This window comes from Phalacrocorax aristotelis, chromosome 7 (genome assembly GCF_949628215.1).
Source record: "Phalacrocorax aristotelis chromosome 7, bGulAri2.1, whole genome shotgun sequence".
Lineage (NCBI taxonomy): Eukaryota > Metazoa > Chordata > Aves > Suliformes > Phalacrocoracidae > Phalacrocorax > Phalacrocorax aristotelis.
This window is the reverse complement of record NC_134282.1, coordinates 32,958,237-32,980,519: the sequence shown is the minus strand read 5'-3', so window position 1 is coordinate 32,980,519 and position 22,283 is coordinate 32,958,237. Positions and strand designations below refer to the sequence as shown.

Here is a 22,283-nt window from a genome sequence, read left to right as displayed (position 1 = left end):
GCAGAGACAGCACATCCATGTGTCTGAGCAGCCATAAAGGCACCATATTGCTTGGGACTGTACCTGTTCTTGTGTTGTGTCTAAGTTTTTGGGAGACCAAGGCCAAGAAGCACATGGTCAACAGCTTGACTATACGTCTCCGTCAGAGACGGTTGCATTCAGGGGGAGTGACTGTCCTAGCCATTGAAGTATGTCTGCTATTCCCTTGCCTTGATCATGACAGAAGTCACTGCTGTGGAGAGAGAAACTCAGGCCTTTGGCATTTGCAGGACTCCTGCCTGAGTCTGTTAATTGCTGAAGCACAAGTCATGGCTGGGATAAAGGCAATGGGGACTGCAATATGCAGGCCCTGCCACCCATTCATCATGTGAATAGGTACATCTTGGCACTTTCTGAGGCCATGGCAATGTCTGGCAATGCCCTCCCTATTCCCAAAGAGCCCCTGCAGGATAGCAGTCTGGAAAGTGCCCTGCTATTACCTCACACCTCTGCAAGATCCCTTCCCTCTCCACGCTCACACACGTCACTGCCTGGTATGGCATCTCAGTAAACTCCCACCTCACGCTGCCTAATATTAAGCTATTTTTCATGTTTTATATAAACCTCTGTGTGGTGTGCTGGCCTCATCTGTGCCTCATCCATCAGCTGTACCAGCATACAGAATCAAAGGAAAGGAGGAACCTCCTAGCAGGGCCCACACTTGAAAGGAGTTTCTATAGAAAAACCCCTCCCCTAGCTGAAGCCTAGCAATGAAGATTCTCCCTAGTATATGCCTCTAATATGTTACATATATTAGCATGTGTAACAGAAGCACCAGAAGCGGTCTTTCTTCCTCCTCTCTTTTTCCCCAGTCACCTGCTTCCATAGGAGATAGAAGAGCTTAGGATCTACCAGCCATATATTAAAAATAGTTCTGCCAAAGTCTAAAAGGGCAACTCTGAAAAGAACCCCGGTGACAAGGAGATGGATGCTTCCCCAGCCCTCTTTCTTCCTGCTCCAGTCATCCAGATCCTCCTTCCCTGCTTATCTGGGGAGCATTGTGCTGAGATGATTTACTCAGGATCACTTTCTGCTGCTTTCTGAGTCTGAGCTGACATGGTGCAGAGCAGCTCCTGTGCAGCAGAAAGTGCTGTCATACCCTCTGAGTGACACCAAGCCACAGGAGGAGGCACAGTCCCCGTCTGCTGTATGACAGCTGAACAGCTGGATTGGGTTTTCTTCATCTGAGGTGGATGATCCAGCCATGCATCAGTGACTGGTGGGCACCTCTCCCTCCCCTCTCTTGACACTGTCCCCAGCTGCCCAGTATAATTCTTTCTCTGAGCACCTTGGCACATTTGTGCTGATTAATATCTCATTGACAAGGAAGGGCAACAGAACGCAGGGCTGCCAAGGTGAGTTACAATGTTTTCCCAGAGAGAAGCCCTGGGCTTTTTCATACAGCATTTCATCAGTGCTGTACACCTCTCTCACAGTCCAAAGCTTCCTGCAGCAAGAGGCATGTTGTGTGTATTTGGGAGGTTGCGGGGTATTGTCCCTGCTCAAAGAGAAAGCATATGAATGAAAGCAGTGAAGCACGGCGTCAAGCTGTCAGTTTCAGCTCACACTGCTACATGCTCTGAGCATCCAGAGCCCATTCCAGCCTGCACTGCGGAGCCAGACTGAGGGAACAGCATTTTTATTTTTTTTCACTTTCTGATGTACAGGTCAAGTGGGGGCATCTTCATAGGTTATTAGATGTTGACTAAATATACGTGTGTGTCTTTTCTGCTCCCTGTCCCATCTTTTCTCCTCCCTCCCTCTCTCTCTCTCTCTCTCTCTCATTTGCATTACATCGTCGTCAGGAAATCATAAACTTCAACTGCCGGAAGCTGGTTGCCTCTATGCCCCTCTTTGCAAACGCAGATCCCAACTTTGTGACATCCATGTTGACCAAGTTGCGGTTCGAGGTGTTTCAGCCAGGGGATTACATCATCCGGGAAGGCACCATTGGCAAGAAGATGTACTTCATCCAGCACGGGGTGGTGAGCGTCCTCACCAAAGGCAACAAGGAAACCAAGCTGGCAGATGGCTCCTACTTTGGAGGTGTGTGTTAGTGAGACACCCTTACATAGCAATACACACTGTGTTCAGGAGAGGATAAGTCCTGGACACACAGGGCTGGCAGCATGTGGAACTGATAGCCCAGGCACCTCCTCCTCCACCCTCTGTCTCTGTTCATCTCACCTGTCTTGCAGCTTCTCACACAGTAAATTGTGCAATGGGAGGTGACTGGGACTTATGGGCAGTGCAGAAGCCTAGGTAATAAATAATAACAAAACAGAGAAGGGAAACTTAGTTCTTGTCAGTTCATTTCTTTTTGCCCCAAGCAAATTGACAGATCTCAGAACCTAAAGGAAAAAAATGGAGTGTTCTCAATTCTCCAAGCACATTTATAGTGTTGCCTAGTCCTACTGTCTGGCATCTATCATACAAGGTACTGTATAAACACGGAGGAAAAAACATAGTCCATCATCTCCCCAGCCTGTGGCTCAGCAAAATGTTGTGAAGGTCAGCAGGCAGGCATAATGTATCAGCAGCAGAGCTCTGGAACAGTGAAACTAACATGAGGTCAGAAAAGACTGTAAGAGAAGATTTAGAATATTGCTCTTATGAGTAACACAGAGACACCCCTCCTATCAGGGCCCTGTGGAGACCTCACTGACAGCCCAAGACAGACAGTTCTCTGATAGATGCATGTTTCAGTACATGCACTGAATGCGCCACAATTAATGGCCTACTGAGAGGGCAGAATGAAACCTGCCTTTCATTCCCTTCTGTAAGGCCTTTTCTCTATTAAAAAATCCCTGTCATGCATTTCCTACAGTCTTAGACTCTTAGTTTCTGTGAAACAACCTGTCTGCACCTACCTGGAGTACAAGGATTTTGCACATCCCTAGCAAGCTGGGTCAGTTTGCAGGGATTTGGAGTGACAGCATTGGAGTCAGGATACCCTGACCCTGACAGATTTGATTAAAATTGCCCGCGACATTCAATGTGTTTTAGACACCATACACACAACTCCTCACACACATTCAAAGCTGGTGTGGTCTCATAAGCATAATTTTCTTAGGAAAGCAGCCTAATAATGTACTTACAACCTTGCAGTGCTGCTATACCGGTGCTTTGGGGTAGGCCCAGAATGAATCCTGAGAGTGGTGCTGGTGGATTGACACCCAACATACAGCAGAAAGAAGAGAGCTGTCAGTCTTTAGGGCACACCTTTAAGTGCCTGGCTTAGCTCCCCATACTTTGTGTGTAATCAGTGGAAAAGTAGGACTCAGGAGCTCTCCACTGAGTGTTCAAAGAGTGTCTGTGCCCAGGTCATGTCATTTATGGTAGAGTCAAGGGCCTTCTGTTCTGTAAATGGCTAAGCATCTTCCTAGGAAGAGCTGACTGCAGTGTAAATACACCAAGAGTTAGTAGGTGCCACTAACTTGGCTTTCCCTCAGAATTTGTAAGCTTAAGACACATCTACAAAAAACTTTGAAAACATTGAAAAGACAAATGCTCTGGGTGTGGGGATCAAAATTACTACCAGGCACCAAGGCCCCAGGTCAACACAGAGGCTTTACTACAAATCTAGAGGGAGAATTATCTTCAGTGAGAGTATGGCTTGACCTTCTGCTGCCAGTGCCCATGAGGAGCCAAAGACAGACATCTTTCCACTCTGAATGCACAAATGGTATCTTTGATAATCCACCATAACAAAACTTGACTAGCTAATTAGATCAGCAGAATCCCTGAGGTGTAATTGTGTGTAGCAGCTGCCACAACTGAACCCCCTGATATTTTTAAATGTTACTGCATATGCAGGATATTAGCGCAGTTCATGTTTTCAGTGGGAGTGCAGGTAGAGTCTAGCTAGTGAGGAGACTGGGTGGCAGGCAGGACTACCTGTGAGAGACAGTGCCAGGTCTTGTACAGCAGCGGTGATGGTGTCTATCCCCACATTCTCAGGTTGTGTCTTTCATTCCAGAAATTTGCCTGTTGACCCGTGGCCGGCGCACAGCCAGCGTGCGAGCTGATACCTACTGCCGGCTCTACTCCCTTTCAGTGGACAACTTCAACGAGGTGCTGGAAGAGTATCCCATGATGCGGCGAGCTTTTGAAACCGTGGCTCTTGACAGGCTGGACAGAATTGGTAAGCAGAAGGTGTGAGGGTCTCCTTCCCAGTATCTGCTGCCCTGGCACCCCACCTCCAGGCTTGGTCCTTAGTTTCTTTGCTGGAGTTGCAAACTGAAGGAGATCCCAGCCCATCTCTCCCTGCCTGACTTCAGCTCCTACAAGAAGCCCCATTCACAATTAGTTAAATCCACATCCTTCTCTCCCTTTCTCTCTTTCACACACACATTTCTGCCAGCTCCTGCTTCCATTTTTTCCCGTTTCCAAGAGTTCTTTGTGAAGAACCGAGATCTACAATCTGAGGCCATCAGGGCCATGCTGTTGAAGCCACTAGATTTTGAATTTTAGCTCAGAATGTGTAAATTCCTTCAGCCTCCCAGGTTCAAGAGAAAACAGACCAGGCTGTGAGTCCAAAGTCCTGCAAGCAAACCCCAGTATTTCAGCAAAACATTTTGTGGCAGAAATCATCTCTCTGAACGGGGACTTGAATGCTTGTGAGAGTGTGACCTGGTTTTGCAGGGATGCTGCCTAGGGTATGACTGTATGTGTTATTGGTATTAATTTTTTTAAGACAAAAACTAGCGACCATGTTGATGAGGAAGAATATTCTTCTCTGGAATATTAATGCATAATGAAATGCAGAACATAATCCTTTTTGGGACAATTTTTTTTTGGTCATAATTGACAAGCAACCGGAGAAGCAGGAAGTGCTGTAGGGAAGGGAAACCTTTGGGTGCTTTCTGAAGAGACTCTTGTGAAAAGACTATAGCAAAACACAGCCACGAAGTGCCTGCCCAGTTGTCTATTAAAGTCCAACTATAAATATATTCAGTAGAAATAGGCACCTGATTGAACAAAGTCATGGAACAATTGATAAAAATCTAACCTCCCACAGCCCGGACTAAACACAATTAACCAGAGTGTTATTGAATTGTTATAGCTCATAGTCACCCACCCCAGGATGCTCTCCTGTCCCATGGGAGATATAACCTGTGCTGCAATCATCGTTGTCTATCTAGAGAAGACCAGGATAACATTCCTCGGTCACATCAGAGATGTTTAACACAGACAGATTAAATGACTTATGCAAGGTCACACAAGAAGTCTCGCAGAGTTGAGGACTGAACGTTTCAGAGTCCCAGTGTAACTTCTTTAGCTTCTTATTATACATCTCTTAAACCCGCATGCATTTTCATTGCTTTGCAGAATCATGAAGGTCAATGCAGGTCTGAATACAATGCAGAAGGCAAGGAGAATAATGGGGTGAGGGGCTAGGGAATAAGCTGGCATCCCAGCAAGGGGTGCAGTTCCTCTGGGGCTTTTTATGCAAGGAACATTGTATTCTGTGCATCTCATTACCTGCTGCAAATCCAAAAGTGTGACCCCTGAGGAAAAGGTTATGAGCTAAATATGTAGAGTTTGGCAAAGCCCATGCTAATGAGGCCCTAGTGTAAGTGGCAATTGTCCCATCACTTGGGTTATTTAAATTAGACTGAACAAATCGCTAAGAAAATGTAATGTCAGGCAAAATCAGGGGTGGGCCAGCTTGATGTTATCTCAGATTCTTTGGCTTTAGATCATCAATGCTGCTCAACTTCCTAGCCTGATGTTCTCTGTGACTGTGTATGCAGGTGGGGGGTGGGGGGCGTCCTGTGCTCCTTGTCTTTTGCTCTGTGTGCTGCAGCACACGTAACTAAAATTAATGGAAAATTCTGCACCAGCATAAAGAACCTCCCATGCTTCTTCCCCTAGGAGAAATTCCCTTTCACACACAGCTGCAAAATGTCAACATAAGGTCAGAAGGTGACATGGAGCAACTGGAATAACAGGCCCTTTGGTGCAGAGGTCTGGCATTGTCCTCCCCTCCTTTTGCCATTCTGCTGACCTGAGACGACATCAGTCCCTATGCCATATAAAATGCAGAGACCTTCAGAGCCGTTCATTGAAAATCCTAGTGCCAGCCCTGTTTCCCTGGCAATCAGACTTGAGAGCTGCCTGTTCTCTCAACTTTACATCCTCTACAATTGCAAAATAGCATCTTCATAGCACCTTACAGACTTGTGCCAAACACTCTTTGGCTGGAATTTCCCAAAAGAGCCTCAGGGAGTTACACGCACCCTACTGAAATTGGCAGATCCCATGGAAATCCTTGTCTATAAATAAGGCGTTCCTTCACTTTCCCCTGAAATGTGCACCATCTACAAAGAGCAGAGCAGTAGCTGTGTAAGAGCGTGTGACTTTTTAGGAAAGTCAAGATTACTGCATTCTGCTGAGACTTTCTCTGAAAGTACAGGGATTATTCTAGAGGACTGAAGGTAAAGAACAGCAGTTTATAAAAGTTGGGTATGAACAGAAGCAGGACCATATTTCTGGTTCCTGTAGGTTCAGCTCTGTAGGATCTGTACACAAGATGGAAGCAAATGGGAGCCTCTTTCCAAGTCAATGGTGCATTCACTAACTCCCTTCTACCCAAGTGACAACATGTCCTTGAGAAGACCATGACTTACTGAGTACATGAAATGATTCAGAGGACTCTATCACTATTCTGGCATCAGGATAAGATCCATCCAATATTCCCCCTGTGCAATGAGGAATCAAGAGAGCAGGGAGAAAAATCTCAGTCCATCCAGTCAGTCACAATGACTGGAGAGATGTTTACAGGATTACCTGTTATATGGCGGATTTGGAAAGCATGGTCTAAGCTTGTGTAGGTAGCAGGGAAACAGGATGAGAAAGTAAGACATCATCCCTTGAAGCAACAGGAGCAGTACTGGTTGACTGGAGGTGCGATGAGGCATTCACTTTGTGGAGCAAATGCAGTTTGAAATCCTGTGGCTAGGCAGAGGGGAAGGAGTGGGGCAGATGTATCCTGATCTGTGTGACCCCATCACTTCCTGATGGTACATGGGCAGTGCAGCAGCATGAAGGGCACAGCCCCACAGGGAGCTGTCAGCTACACTGATCGCTTGGCAAAGAGCACGTTGATGTATCCTCCTAACCTCTGTTGTTAATGGGAATTGATACTGGCATCCTGCCTGTGCCATGCATGGCTGGGGAAGAAGTTTCCCAAGTGTTTTGCACTTGCAGAGCTCTTTAAAGACCAGAAGGGATTAGTCTCCATGAACTAACTAAGGCTGGGATTCTACAAAGATTTGTGTCCCTGCTTAACTCTGCTCTCTGAGTAACTTCAGACAGTAAAGAACTCAACCTGCAGAATATCACACACATACCTCTCCACTGGCTCAGGGCCTGAAGACTGAGACTCAAGGAGATTAGGCTGATGACTGATTAATTATCATTTTATCACTGATTAAATCTTCCTCTTTTTCTTCTTCTTGACCAAGCTGTAAAATTCTTTGTAGTATTTTTGTGTTGAAATTATTTGTTCATTTCTCCAGTGAGTAATTCTTTGACAAGCATTTGTGAATCGTCTCAGTTTGTGATACGTCATTTAGTTACCTAAGTCATATCATTCTGTTCCTGACCGGCTTTGAAACCAACTTTCAGTGACCACTGAAGCTTAAAATTAGATTTTCACAAGTATTTGCACTTGTAAAACACAACCACTCAAATGTTCATTGAAAGTAAATACACTACGGGTTATTAATATTGCCAAATCAAAATTCACTGATGCATTCAAAAAATATTGGGGGGCAATTATTTTCCATTGTTCATCGTGCTGTAATAAATACCATAAATGTCTCTCATAAGGTTGCTTACCATCCATATCAAAGGCACTGGTGAGACCTGAAGGCGTACTTGAAAACAGAGGAAGTTATTTTTTTCATTTTCATCAGGAGTTTTTTGCCACGTAGTTTCAAATGCATACATTTTGAATGCCAATCGCATATGTTTTGATACAAGGATCCCAGTTAACCCAGGATTAAAAATGCCTTGCATTTCCCCCAGGCACTGCAGATGCTAAAAAACCAAAGAAAAGCTAAGACAACACAATACCAGTCTCAATATAATTATGTAATATTATTGCAGTACAAGAGTGTCTGTTCAAGATATTGTAGTGGTATAAGTTTTAAAAGCTTTCTCATATAAACAAGCCACAAAAATAGCTGTTCCCAAACTTTTGACTGCGCACCCTATTTGTCAGCTCATGATCATGCTTCTGCGATTGAAATCCTGTTGGGTTTGCAACCCTGCTTGTCTAGGTCATGACTAGTACCCTGGGATCTGCTGCCTCAGAGGAAGGGCTGGCCTGTGTTAGGCTAGGTGAACTGTGCATGAGAAGATCTGGTATCTGTGCCAAGCTCTGCCACAGATTCCTTGTTTGTCCTTGTCATGCCTGTGCTCTGTGCCTCAGTTCCTCATCTCTTCTGCAAGGAAAATAGTACTAACAAATGTGGAGCTCCATCTCTGAATGCTTCTTAGCTGCCTACTCCCTTGTGGCAGGTGCTGTGCAAGATCATATGAATAAATGAAATGGACTGAAATGTGTATAAATGAAACAATATGTACTCAGCATTAATTTTACATGGTATCCACATCGTAGTCCCAAATTTGTTTACTGTATGCAGGTGAGTAGCCTCCAAAGAGCTGCACATGTGTGGTGAGGCACTGGAACAGGTTGCCCAGAGAAGTTATGGATGCCCTATCCCTGGAAGTGTTCCAGGCCAGGTTGGATGAGGCTTTGAGCCACCTGGTCTAGTGGAAGGTGTCCCTGCCCACGGCAAGGAGGTTGGAACTAGATGATCTTTAAGGTCCCTTCCAACCCAAGCCATTCTATGATTCCATGATTTGGTCATAAGGCTGTAGATATATATAGAGGGACATATATCTGTATATATGCTTCTTATTTGAGGTGGCTGCTACAGGCATAGGTGATGTAAGGATAAAAGTTCTGTGGCCCAGGTATACAATGCGAGAGTGTGTGTGCTTTGGAAGAAAGCTTTATTTCAAAATGACATTGAACTCTGCCCAGCCCTTTAAGGAGGTGGAATCTTATTATCCAAGTACTGAGCAGGTGAGGGTATCACAGATAACACAGGTTTTCCTGTATTGTGTCTTCTCCTGTCACCTCAATAACACATGAACATAACTGTCTATGAGGAATCAAAGTTCAAATACCACTATGTGTATCCCACTGACTTGAAATCCTCTCCCATGATTTCCAACACTACAATGTGGAGATCTGAACCTGACTTTTATAGTCAGCAGAGAGAAAAAGGCATTTAGACTGTGATTTGTCTTCTCCTAAGGTGACTATCTAACATGGCTTAGACGAATCACACTCTGGAAATGCTATCTAGCACAGATAGGCAGGGTAGGAGCTTGGAGGTAAGCAGGAATTTAATATTTTAATATCTTTTTATTTGGAAGTAAAGGCCCAGAGTCAGGGTATTTTCTGTTTAGCCTAAGGAAAGATATCAGCAATTCACCAGCCATAGGTGAATGCAAATTACTTCAGCTTAATTAAAGTGAACTGGCAGCCCTTTTCACCTCAGCATGAAGCGCCATTTCTCATGCAACTCTAGAAGGAAAATAAAGCCTAAGACACCCCAATAGAAGGGATGGTGGAGGGTGGTGGTGGGAGACCTGTCTTGGACTTTGTAACTGGCCTTGGTCACATGAGTTTATCTCAACCCATGTCTACCTTGCAGGGTGCAAGTTCTCTGGGAAGTTTGGTCTCCTAGGCAGAGTCAGTAGTACCTCAGATGGATAGTTGGCCAGCTGGGAGCATTAAACAGGAATGAGAGTGCTGGGGGAGTTGTAGGAGATAAAATATATTTGTGCCCCATCTCCATGGGTCCCCCAAATTACCAGATTCCTTTTATATTTAGAGAGCCACATCCAAAGCTCTTTGCTATCTCCATCAAAGTAAAGCACCTGTTCACGTAAGATTTTACCATTCCAACACCTTTTAAAATAATTTTCAACCCCCGCTTTAATTACATAAAGTAGGATCTACTTAACAACCACCCCTCTAGACTTACGGGACTTTTCCTGCCTTGTCCAGTAGCTATCTGCAACCTGACCACGTTGCAAAGCACACAACTGACAGAAAAACAGTGCCAGAATGTCCAGAGTCTTCCAGAATCTGTCCCTGTCACAGCTGTCAGCACTGAGAATTGAGTGCAGGAGCTTTGGCTCCAGACACAACCACTTCTGCCACTTGAGGAAAAGGCAGCTCTTTGGCTTCAGCCTCCAGTGATAAGTAACAGCCAGGACACCATGCTTCAGGCAGCACAGGGCATCACAGGCACTCCAGAATTATACGGTTCTTTCACCCGTTCATGGATATTCACAAACAGTTTGCTCTAGATAGCTCATTATATACATTTTCTTTTTCTGTGAAGCTCTGTATGATGGGCATAACTTGTAAAGACTGGGAGGGAAGAGCTTCGTTTAAGATTTGTTTACCTGTGATGAGATTTATCAGATAACATTATTCACACTGTATTGTTTGACCTACCGCAGTTTGGCCCAGTTGAAGTTTATGTTCTTTCTGTTAGAGGCCACATATTTTGGAAGGTATGTATTTGGTTTATGGGAGAGGAGAAGCCATCAGTGGTAGGCCTGAGCTGTACAGGGAGGGAAGACCTCCACTTAGAAAGATAGGGAATTGTCCATTTTATATTTTTGAACACTTACTGTTTGTTAAGATGGTAATAAGAAAACAGATTCAGCTAACCTCCCCAGTGCAATGGGCTCCTCGCTGATAAAATTTATTTCTCTTTCAGTGTGGTATTTGGCTTTTCTGCAATAAAATCCCTGTGTACAGGTGTAACTCCACAAAGGCTTGCAGAGGACAGAGCAGGGGAGAAGGAGATATTGTACGTCAAATGTACTACCAGAGTTCAAAGGATAGAGCTTTATCAAGAGAGAAATGAAACTGCAATATGCAGGGGGGTGCTGCCCTGTATGTATCATGGCACACAAGCACACATATGGCAACTACGGCAGAGCAGTTCATCAAGAACTGCACATCCTATTTGTAATGTATTTACATAGCCAGGCTCTCAGGAAAGTTAATCTGAATTTGTTTCTAAGAGCAGATTTGTTAAGTACACTGAGCTCCTCCGTGGATGCTCTTAGAGTTGATCCAGCTGGCTTTGCTTTGCTTCCAAGAGCTACTTCAATTCTGAGCAGAAGCCTTTACATGACAGTTAATACAGTTCAGTGTGGGTTAATTTACATTTGAGAGGAAGTCAGGTTTGGACAGGAAAAGAGCAATATACTGGGAGCTAAGAATTATTTTGAAATCTCTGTTCCAGCTAATTTCCCTGTATACATGGACTCTAAGACAGTGGCAAGAGCTGGTGCAGCAAGACCTTCCAACCAATATAGTATCAGCGCAGAAGGGTTCTGCTGGGGCATAGAAGCAGTTGTGGCAAACTACCAGTGATTGAGTATGTCCAGGGTTTCTTTGCCTGCAGTTGCCAGTTGCTTTCTTGCCCCCCTGGGGACAAGGGCAGGAAGTTGAATTACCACAGAAGACCAGCTAGGGACACAAGTAACCCATATGCAAGAGAGGGCAAAGACTGACTTCAAAGCTGCAATGTGCTGTGAGCCCTTTGCTGCAACCAGTGATCCAAGCAGGGCGTCTAGTACCCAGTCATATGAATAACAAGAAGCGAAGCCCTGAGAGAAGTAACCATGTGGCAGGGGCAGCCACTTTGACAGCAGGCCAGGGCATAAGCCAGCCTAATAAGCAAATACATGCAAATTCAGAAAGCAATTTAGTGACCTGGATTCTTAAACTGCAGCCAGTGTGCTTAGACAGACTGACAAGAGAAATGAACAGAAAGTCACAGCTAATCACCCCTGTGTCTGTGCAGAATTTTAACAACAGAAGGCTAATTTTGATTGTTTGATAGAAGAATTATTGTTGAGTGCTGCCTCCTTTAATGAAATCACATGAGCCTTTCTCCCTGTTCTTTTGTGTGCTATCTACAGTTGAGGAAAATCTGACTTTGCAATTCTTTATTAAGGATTAATAAACTATTTGCTTAGTTTCCATAATTTTACATACTTCAAAGCACCACTGTCTTTGCTATGAACATCTTCTAGGCTCTAGATACCTTTCTCTTTTCCCCCTATATTTAGCGTATTGTTGCAGTGAGGAAAATAGGGAGGTTTTAGAACCCAAGCACTCCATTGATGATATTTACTTTTGCCTGACTGGGGGAAAAAAGCATATTGTGTTAGGAGCTGTACACAGAGAACAAAGGAGTCAGTTGTGCCATGGAGACCTTTTAGTCTTAAGTCCTTTGACTGGCTGTGCTCCTTTAGCTCTGTTAGTTGAACTGGCCCTCAGTCCTGTTCAGGGGCACATCCAGCCCAAGTGGATGCTTGGGAGCCATCCAGTCCTCCCTTCATCAGGTTGTCACACACCACTTCCCCCACAGAAACCCAAGGCAGCTTCTCTCTCCGCTGTAGAAAGGTAAGGGGCTTTGAGCTACCTCAGAGTAAGCAAGGGTGGGTTGCTGGTGCAAGAGGTGGTTGCACGTGGCTCCTATGCAGGTCTGTGGCATCTCAGTAAATTTATATAGTGCTTTTGGGTGTAGGAAAAATGCTTGGGTGGATTGTTTAGCTTAGTACCTTAGCCTCTGCTCAGCACTTTAATTTGTGTGGGATAAACATCACAGAAGGAGAAACTTTGTAACATACAGGCTTCTGCTTCTGGATTAGACTGAAGGAGAAACAGGAGTCCCTTTTTCTTCCTCCTGATGAAACTTCTCACCGGCTCAGCAAGAACACAGCACTCTATTGCGGTTCACTGAGTGTAGCTGTGAGCTGCAGAACAACATTTCAATTAGGGTTACACAGTGCCAAACTAATCAGCCTTTCAGTCCCCTGACTGATGTCTTTTCTGGTCTCCTTTTGAAGCAGGTGCTGTGACAATAAATCCAGAGCAAGAAAAATGAGTTTGATACTGAAGCAATTTCATAAATAAGATGAGGAGGAGAAATAATCTCAGACCCACCGGCCCAAGCAAACTTTTTCCTACTGCCTTGTTCCACTGTTGGCTTATGTTTCATGCAGCACCTTAGTCTTACCTGCCAGGAAAATGTCTTTGTGCCACCTGGACTCTGCTGTGCCTGTTCTCATCTGGTGCTGGTTGGAAGGAGGATTTTCTCTAGAAGCAACTAATAAGACTTATATTGGTGTGTGGAAACATCATGTAAATGATGCAATTAATTAGAATGGTGAAACCAATTAATTTTTCAGTTTGCCAACCAGTTACAATTTTGGAAAATGATATTGAAAAATTCCTCTTCCCTTCAATAACTGAAAGACCGTTTTCAATAATTTTTTAAATGTTCTGGAGCAGAAATTTGAGACTTTCTTGACAAAAGAGAAAAGAAAAAATTGATCTAATGAAACAGTTAATAGATCCAAGCTGGGCTCAGGAAAACAATAAAGTGTAATGCAATTTCAAAGGAAAACTGAAATTCTTGGTTTTAAAAACTAACAAAAATAATCATTCCAAGGTTTTTGCTGGAATTATTTTATCAATTTGATAGAAATTTAAGGAGCTTTGATCAACCATTTCTGGTAAATAGTATGCATGTTTGGAAAATGTGAGCATATTCTCTATTTAGTGCTCTGCCAAGGAAACCAGAGTCTGCTGTTCAGCTTTCTGTGTTTCAAGAGCTCTGGTTATGAAAACATTGGTCCCCTCAATTCATCCGTGCAGCTCTGATTAACATCGCTATGGGTTCTCATTTGAATTGAGGGCAGCATTGGAAATTGCAGGCTATTCAAGCACAGAGAAGCAAATCAGAAGCCAAAGAGAGGTGACATGGAGTTAAAAGAGTGAGATGAGGTGTAATGATGGAAACACAGAGCAGTTGCTGGTATTGAGCTTTTTGAAAGCTGCACTAAGCAACATCTGCTGTTTCTCCTTCTTCCCTCCTAGCCATTCCTCCTCAGCCTGGTTTTCCTACAGTCTGTTATCAAGAAAGCAAATGTGGTGAGGTGGCTTTTTTGCCACTTTCTACTTTGAACTCAGCATGCCGTCTGCCATCCACGTCCTGACCTTGCAGTTGTGTGAGATGGCTACAGATCCCTCATGCTGGGATTTGTGCCTTCAACTCCAGAAAGAGAACGATTACAAACCTGTAGTCTGAATCCCTCTTTAATGCAAGTGTGCTGGCCAGATTCTCTCTTACCTGTCAATTTTATTCAGATAGGTTGTTCCTTCTTTCCAGACTTGGAGCAGTTAGTATTTCTGTTTCTGTGCCATTCACTCCCTTTCACTGTTCACTGCAAAAATGCTCTTAAGTTTAAAGGTGACATTCATGCTTCTTCTGGTGTGCCTGGCTACATGAACGGCAGGTAGAACCAGGGGTTGTCTTGTTAGGGGATATCCAGTGCTGTCTGTTCCAGTCCAGTATACAATGAAACAGGCATTATGTACATATCCTACACATGCACTTCCCGTGCAGACAAGCTCTCCAGCCCCTGTAATGGCATTAGCAGCTCAGAACCCTGTTTACCTTCAGGACTGTGTCCTTCCAGGGCTGGTGTCTTTCTCCAAGGTGAGAAAAGGAAGGCCAGTCCATACACCTTACTGCTTTTTTTGGAGGGAGTGATTAGCAGTAGGTAAAACACAAAAGCATTAAGCATCCCATGGCACTACCCACAAGAGACACGTCCCAACTGCACCAGTTGCGGATCCAGATCAAAAATCTGTCAGTATTTTAGTGGTTTGGTTTTATGGTGTAGTTCAGCCCACTGTAAATTGCAAGCTTTACCCACTCTGTACAATTGCATAGCACTCAGGTGCTAGAGCCACACCCCGTCCTTTACAAAGAGATAAACATTTGATTTTTAAAACTACAGTGAAGGAGAAACACTTAGTGTGTTCTTCCAATGCTTAACTACAATAACAGTTAGATTGCTCCTTCTGTTCTTCTCTGGGCTTGTCTAAAATCACAACATCTCATGGGTCCTTCTGGAACCACAGGGAATGGTTCTTAGCAGCTTCCTTCAACTGTGAAGTTCCCTATAAATCTGTATCAAGTCACCTCTTCTCTGAGAGAAGCTGAGTACATTTTCAAGCCTGATTCTTGTGAATATTTTTTGTACCTTTTCATGCTTTGCAGCTAGACACTAGAACTAGCATTTTATGTGTTAGTGACTAGTATCTTTTATGCTTTCTAATTTCCTTCTTATTTGTTTCATCTTTTTTTCTGGTGAAAAAGATTTGGAACTCCACTAGTTATATGTAAGACTACCATTTCAAAGTTGCTTTTTAGGACACCAGGATACCAGCTACCCTCGTCAGAGTGTAATTCAAGTTCTTTGCTGCCAGATGTTTGATTTTACATTTGGCTAGAGTAAGAGGCATGTCCTTAAACTCTGACTCTTTTATCTGTTACACATATAAAAGGTACACCATATAATAAAAATCTCCAACAATCTAGATGCCATTTATGCACAGAGATGTGCTTACATCTGTACACAAAGATCTGTGATCTGACTAGCATAGGATTGAAAGGAAATTCCTCTGGAATCTCACTGGGAGTTACTACCCAACATGGCAGTCCACTCTTAGCCATTCCTTCTTGGAAACTATCAGCTGACCAGTTTAAACTAGAATGCTGTATGGGACAAATTAAATATCATATTGTGGCCTTAGTTGATAATATTAACTGTTTACTTACCTGGAAAGTTGTGATTTCATGAAAGCGTGGAGACAAGTTTAATGACAACCCCTTGTTTTCAGGAGCTTTAATTGATGTAAGCTGTGCTACCAGCCTTTAATTCTTAAAGCATGACATGATTTGGGGGTTAAAATACAGAAAAAGAGGCCCTTCCACATCCAGGCCTCCATTCCATACCTGCCGCTATCTCATGCTCTGTAAACCCGCAGCAATTGGCAAGATGCTGTCTGTTTGCCCTGGTCCTCTACAGGAACTATAAGTGATCAGGCAAGAACCAGCAGAAATTACATTTGAATCAGAGCAGAGGTTTGCTAATGGGTGCGGAGCCTGAGGATACATTTGGTTCAGGAGGAGAGTTAATAAGAGCTTTTGATCTGATCCAAATTGGCGGGTGCCTCATCTAGAGGTGACCCTTCTACACTCACCCCCTGAGCTTCAGCTGCAAAATGAGCTGTGTACAGACATGCAACCAGGGGGCCAGGTATGCTCATGCACGCACACAGAGATGCACGCAACAGAACTTACTAGGCTGAACCCTTCAAATCCAAACAGCTTCAGTAAACAAAAGTGAAAAGGAAGCCCACAGGCAGGTCCTGACATCAGTTCAAACTGGCATATATTGTCAGGATAGAGGACCCTTGAAAAGGCAAGAACAGGGATCTAATCCACACTAATTTTGTACGAAAATACTTCAAATCAGCATATACCAGCTCCTTAAAAATCAATGCTGGCATGGTTGCCAATTCACATGGTGTTTTGAGAATGGAGATATGAAATCCTTTATGCAGAGTGGCTGTCCATGTCAGAAATCATCTCCTTTGAGAAGACATTTGTACTTTGGTGACAGGGCATCACTGGCAGCATCTCCTCCACCTGCGTTGAGTGGTTCTGTCCTTCAGTCCAGGAGAGTGCATGCCATCAGTCCCAGGTGCACTCTCAGGCCAGACAAACTATTTATGCTACGTTTTCCAGCCCATTGAAAAGGAAGAATGCTGAGCTAATAGTTTGCTGCAGGCTAGGAAGTCCAGCTGTACCGTGACGTTTGCTAGCCTGCAGTTGCCTTAAAGTTGGGGCTAGAAGGGCATGGTCAAGTAAGATGTTAGCTGCAGCATGTCTGAGGTCTCTTACTTGGGCGAGCTGAGCTTTTCCAGCATGTAAAGTTGTTCTGTCCCTTATTCATAGAGAAATTTCCTTTCAACTGAAAACACATACTTGACTCCAGAGTGACCAAGTTGCATGAGACAGATGAGGAAAAGGTAGCTGAAGGAGAGTATCTGAATACTCAGGGGACTTCACTGGACTTATATTTTTGAGGTTTTCTTTGACAAACACAAAAAAATTACAGCCTTTGGATTTATTATCTTTTTGTAATGGATGTTCAGATTATGAGGTGCAAAATGGGAATATTCCAGATTCATAAGCTTTGCTACCAGTCTGCCACACTTTCAAAAGTGGCTTTACGGTCGAACTGAGAATATGTGTCCCGTCAGGCACATTGTTATGGGATCTTGAGGCTTGTTGATCATACCGCAAGAGCAGAACATGTAATGTTTGTCATCTTGTTGCTGGAGCACAGAGACTGTACACAGATCCCATAATGACAGTGAAGTGGAGACAGTGCCAACAATTTGAGGAAAGTCTGGCAGGAAGCTTTGAGGAAGCCTTTGACATATCAGAATGACTCTTTCTCTCTTCACTTTCTCTACAGGCAAGAAAAATTCCATTCTGCTGCATAAAGTCCAGCATGACCTCAATTCGGGTGTTTTCAACTACCAAGAGAATGAGATCATCCAGCAGATTGTGCAGCACGACAGAGAGATGGCACACTGTGCTCACAATGTCCAGGCTGCCGCCGCTGCTGCTGCCGCTGCTGCATCCACACCCACTCCTGTCATCTGGACTCCACTGATCCAGGCACCCCTGCAAGCTGCAGCAGCCACCACTTCTGTCGCTATAGCTCTGACCCACCACCCACGCCTCCCAACAGCCATATTCCGTCCTCCGGTGTCCGTCTTGGGTTCCCTGGGACAGCAATCCAACCAGACTCCGAGACAGCTGAAAAGGCTTCAGTCTCTAATCCCATCGACTGGGCCTTCTGCTGTTGGCTCCCCCTCCAGTACTCCATCCCAGCTGCATACACCAGGAGCAGAAACCCCTTCATCTTCTTCCTTCCACATCCAGCAGCTTGCAGGATTCTCAGCTGCTGCGGGCTTAGGCCAATTCCACGTAGGATCCCCTCCAGGTGGCTCAAGCCAGCCGGGTTTGAGCGGCGCCTCCTCAGTGGGACTGAGCCAGTTCCAACATGCATCTTCTGGATCACCCTTAGGTACAGCTCAGCCCATGCAGCAGCAGCAACAGCAGCAGCAGCAGCAGCCGCCGCCAGCCCTTTCTGGTAGTGGATTTGGGCACTTTCAGCAAGCCACAACTAGCTCCCCATCAACATCACTCACCCAGCTCTCATCAAACCCACCCACAAGTCTTCTCAACCAGTTCCAGCCCACCACAAGACCACTGCAGGGGGGACCATTACAGCAGCTCTTGGGCAGTGGGACTTTGGGGGGAATGAATCACTTCCAACCCCCTCCTTCTTCCAACTCTCCATCCTCCAGCCTAAGCCAGCTGGCACAGCCCTCCAGTGGGCCATCCTCAGGCCTGTGCCAAACACATCCAAGTGCATTAGGATCTTTAACTGGAACGATAGCCCAGCTCCACCAAGAACGACCACCTTTTGCCTCCATGTCTCCACTGCAACAGTCTGGTGTCGCCTCTCCCTGTTATACCCCTTCTGGCCTTAGTCCTCCTAGTCAGAGCCCAATGGCAACAAGAACTTTTCAATGTGGCCCTTCCGGGGCCTCAGGCTCTCACGGATCTCTGCTTCTGCCTCAGACCGCCAGCCCACCTCCACAGATCCTGCAGTCCAAGAGCACACCGCCTGTGCCACTGGGACGTCTGAGCCAAGACATCAAGTTAATTTCTGCTTCCCAGCCATCTTTGCCCCAAGAGCTGGCTCAGATGCTGAGCCAAAGTTCTCCTCATTCTTCTAGAGAATCTGTTTCCAGCTTCTCTCCTTTTCCTGGTGGAGGGACTGGACTTCTTGGGAAGCCTTGTAGCTCAATTCCTGGGCGTGTGACTTTACCACGTCAGATGTCCTCAGGTTCTTTACCACATCCGCTGGTGTTTGGGGCCAGTGCTGCAGGCGCTGCTTCTCTGACTGCTGGTGGACGGAAAGAATCCATAGTGCTCACAGGGGATCTGGAACGTGTCAGATCCAAACTGCCCTCCAATTTGTGAGGACTCCTTCTGAGAGCTGGTTATGTCAGCCATGCAATTCAGTTCCTGATTAGACTTTCATGAATCATTTTTTCCTTTTCTTCCCCCCCCCCGCCCCCTTTTTTCTCCATTTCTTTTGTTTAGGTTTAACTGTGATTAGAAACAAAGAAAAAACACATGAAAACAACAACAAAAAAAGATAACCAGGTATTCTTAGAGCTATAGATTTTTGGTCACTTGATTTTATAGAATATTTTAATACATGGAACAAAAGGATATGAGCAAATTTAATCCAACGAGATAATGCACAGACAAGGTATGTGCCTGAGCTGGAATATATGAATGATCAGTCATAGAAGCCACCAAAAAAGGTTTTCCTGTTGAGACAAAGATCCGAGGTTGATGCGGGCCATAAAGGGGAACATCAGGTCAGGCCTGTAGCTGGTAGTTTTAGAACAGCTCCGGTTGGCCTCAGCTTTGCATTGCTTTGCACCAGCTGTGAACGTGGCCCACAGTACTTATTTATGGGGGTACTTGGCTGGCTCACTGTGTGCATCAGAAAGTTTCGCTTTCTCCCAGGTTTTCTCCTGTGATCAGCAGGTTGCAGAGGAAGCAAGAAGAGGGGTGAGTTTCATTAATCCAGTCCCCTCTAGGGATTTCCGAAGGGCTGAGTTTTTGTTTGGACTCCATCTGAAGAAGATGAAGGTGACCAGGAGATGGACAGGCCTGACTTCAGATGCTTGTCTCTTTCATATTCCACTGATGCTCTAGTGGGAACAAGAAACAATCCCTTGTAAGTCACAGGAAGGGCAGTGAATATCCCCTCTGTATTTCTGTAGGTGTCATGGATGTGGGTTGTGGGAGAAGTCCCGTCTCTCTGCCAGCATGCCAGGCAGCTGGCCTCAGCCAGCAGAAGAGCCCAAGCTTCAGCCTTTCCGTGGTTTGGAAAGCATGCGTCCTGCCCTCCAGGTTGGGGTGTGCAAAGCAAAGTGAGGGATGAAGAAAAAGGCAGCGCTTTAACCTTCCCTCTCTCATTTTAATGTCTCAGTGTCCATGGGCTGACTGCTTTGAAGAGAACTGGGTAGAATAAGATTGAAGAGTAGGGTGCAGTCCCCAGCCCGCTTCCTCCTTAGCCCAGGGGAATTTGTGCTTTGGGGCACCGAGGGTAATAGTGGTGCCCAGCCAAGAAACCTCCAGATTTGCAACTATGTTTATACCATTAAACCAGATCAGACCAGAAATTTGGCCAGCCATGGTCCATGCTTCTCCTCTGATGTGGGAATTGAAATAGTTTGCTTGATTTTACCAGCAATAACAGCCTGTGCCTGACTGGCTTTGGTCTCATCTTGCAGTTGCAGCATCACTGCACACATCTGGGGCCTGGCAGGCACCTTGATCTGGATTTTTTTGGGGCTCCCTGATATAAGGCAGTCGAAGAGGGATGAAGGCAGTAAGGGGCCATTGGGTGCACACAGCACTGAGAAGCTACAGCCTTTACCTCTAGAGCAAATGTCTCCTTTTCCTTTGATCCTTTCTTTCTCTTTTGTTTTTCCTTAGGCCAGCAGATGTCTCCAGCCACCTCACTGTAAAGAGTCAGGTGCTCAGTTTTTCTAACACGTGTTAGAAACACATGTCCAGCCTCCCTGTGTTTCCAGCTGTCATGGGGTCCTTTCAGCCCTCAGCGGGAAAGCAGAACTTCATGCAGCAGTGCCAAAAAACTTACTATTATCACAGTAATGATACAGGTCCATCTAACTCCCTGTCTTACCTCCTCCCACCCCCAACTCTCTCCCAAAACACTGGCTGACAGTAGTTTTTTATACCAAATTGTTTGCAAAACTCTTAACCTGTGCCTGTATCTTGAATGTTGCTGCAAGCATTCATGGGCACTCTCCTGCTTCAACGTGCTTTGGTGGCTCAGAATTCAGATGTAATCAGCTTTGGTCTTCCTTAAAGGGTCAGGGGAACTCTAGAAATGTTTTTTCTACTAGCTACATACAACTATATATGTGTGAGTGTGTGTGGTGGGAGGGGTGTGTGCGTGTGTGTGTATAGATTTTTTTTATATATATATATGTACACACATGCTTTTATACATATAGCATACAGTTATACACATGTAGTCTATTTATGCACACGTGTAAGCACACACACACACACATATAGTTATATATATCTCCTAGTTTTAAAATACATGTCAATTTTGACCCTCCTGTAGGACTGACTGGCAGGTGGTAATTATAATATATAGATCCTGATTTTCCAAATACGTATAGGTTCATCTTGAAACAGAATCAGTTGATGGAATTGAAGCAGACTCACAGACCCTTTCATGTTTTCAAAGGTATGAGGCAGTTCCTAGAAGGAAGACTCACAATATCCTTTTAAATTTTATATTTGTTTTAGCAGTCTTTTTTCCCCAGATGCTAGAGGGCCCCTAGAATGAGCATCTCAAGAGATTGGGAGCTAAGCTGTTTGGGTCTGGGGTATCTAATATAAGCAGGTGGGAAAGGTCTTCAGCCCAGCTCATGGATGACTGTCCTGTGACTGCTGCATTGGTACTTGAATCTCAACAACCCCTGTGGACACTCAGACAAATGGAGGTGCACAGAAACACCCTGAGGGCTGTCTCTGGTAGACGTGTGTTCCATCCACCAGTCTGGTGAACATCCTTCTTCGGTTGGGTTCCTTTGCTTTGTTTTTCATGGGGATATTGTTTGATTTTCCAGTTCTTAGCAGTAGAGTAGCCAATATTGAGTTATTCTGACTGGACAGTCAACACTAGGCTTGTCTCAATAGGGGGAACTATATTAATTATTATTGTTACTTTTTGTTTTATTTTGGGGGGAAGGGAGGGAAGAGTTTAGGGGTGGGGTTTGCAATATAAAACACACAATAAAAACCTTAGTAAATAAAAATGTGAAAAACCCATCCCTCTGACTTTCTGTCTGCTTTAAGTGTTGAACTTTAGGCAACATGAGATGAGGTTTAAAGAAGAAACAAAACTTCTAAAAAGCTTTTCTTCTAAAGAAGAAAAAAAACTTGTGTGGTTTCTCTCTCCTCTCTTTCCTGTTGAACATAAAAGATGCAGGGTTTTATCTCACTTCCTGTTGGTATTTTCCTGATGTCTTTAGAGCTTGAGTAGTGTGTTTGTCTGCTGCCACATCACCTCACACATTCTTATAGGAAGCGTGTGTTACGCCATTGACAGTAAAAGTTTAAAAC

General features: G+C 44.7%; 1 protein-coding gene across 1 annotated transcript in view; it reads left to right on the top strand.

Annotated features, from left to right (window-relative positions):
- HCN4 (hyperpolarization activated cyclic nucleotide gated potassium channel 4) overlaps positions 1–21,899 on the top strand; it is a 106,424-nt gene extending 84,525 nt beyond the window's left edge. The window contains exons 6-8 of the mRNA XM_075099819.1: positions 1,845–2,085; positions 4,019–4,183; positions 17,497–21,899. Of these exons, the coding sequence (XP_074955920.1) occupies positions 1,845–2,085; positions 4,019–4,183; positions 17,497–19,079 (1,989 nt within the window). The 3' untranslated portion in view covers positions 19,080–21,899. The remainder of the gene's footprint in view (positions 1–1,844; positions 2,086–4,018; positions 4,184–17,496) is intronic.
- Positions 21,900–22,283: the final 384 nt, after the last annotated feature.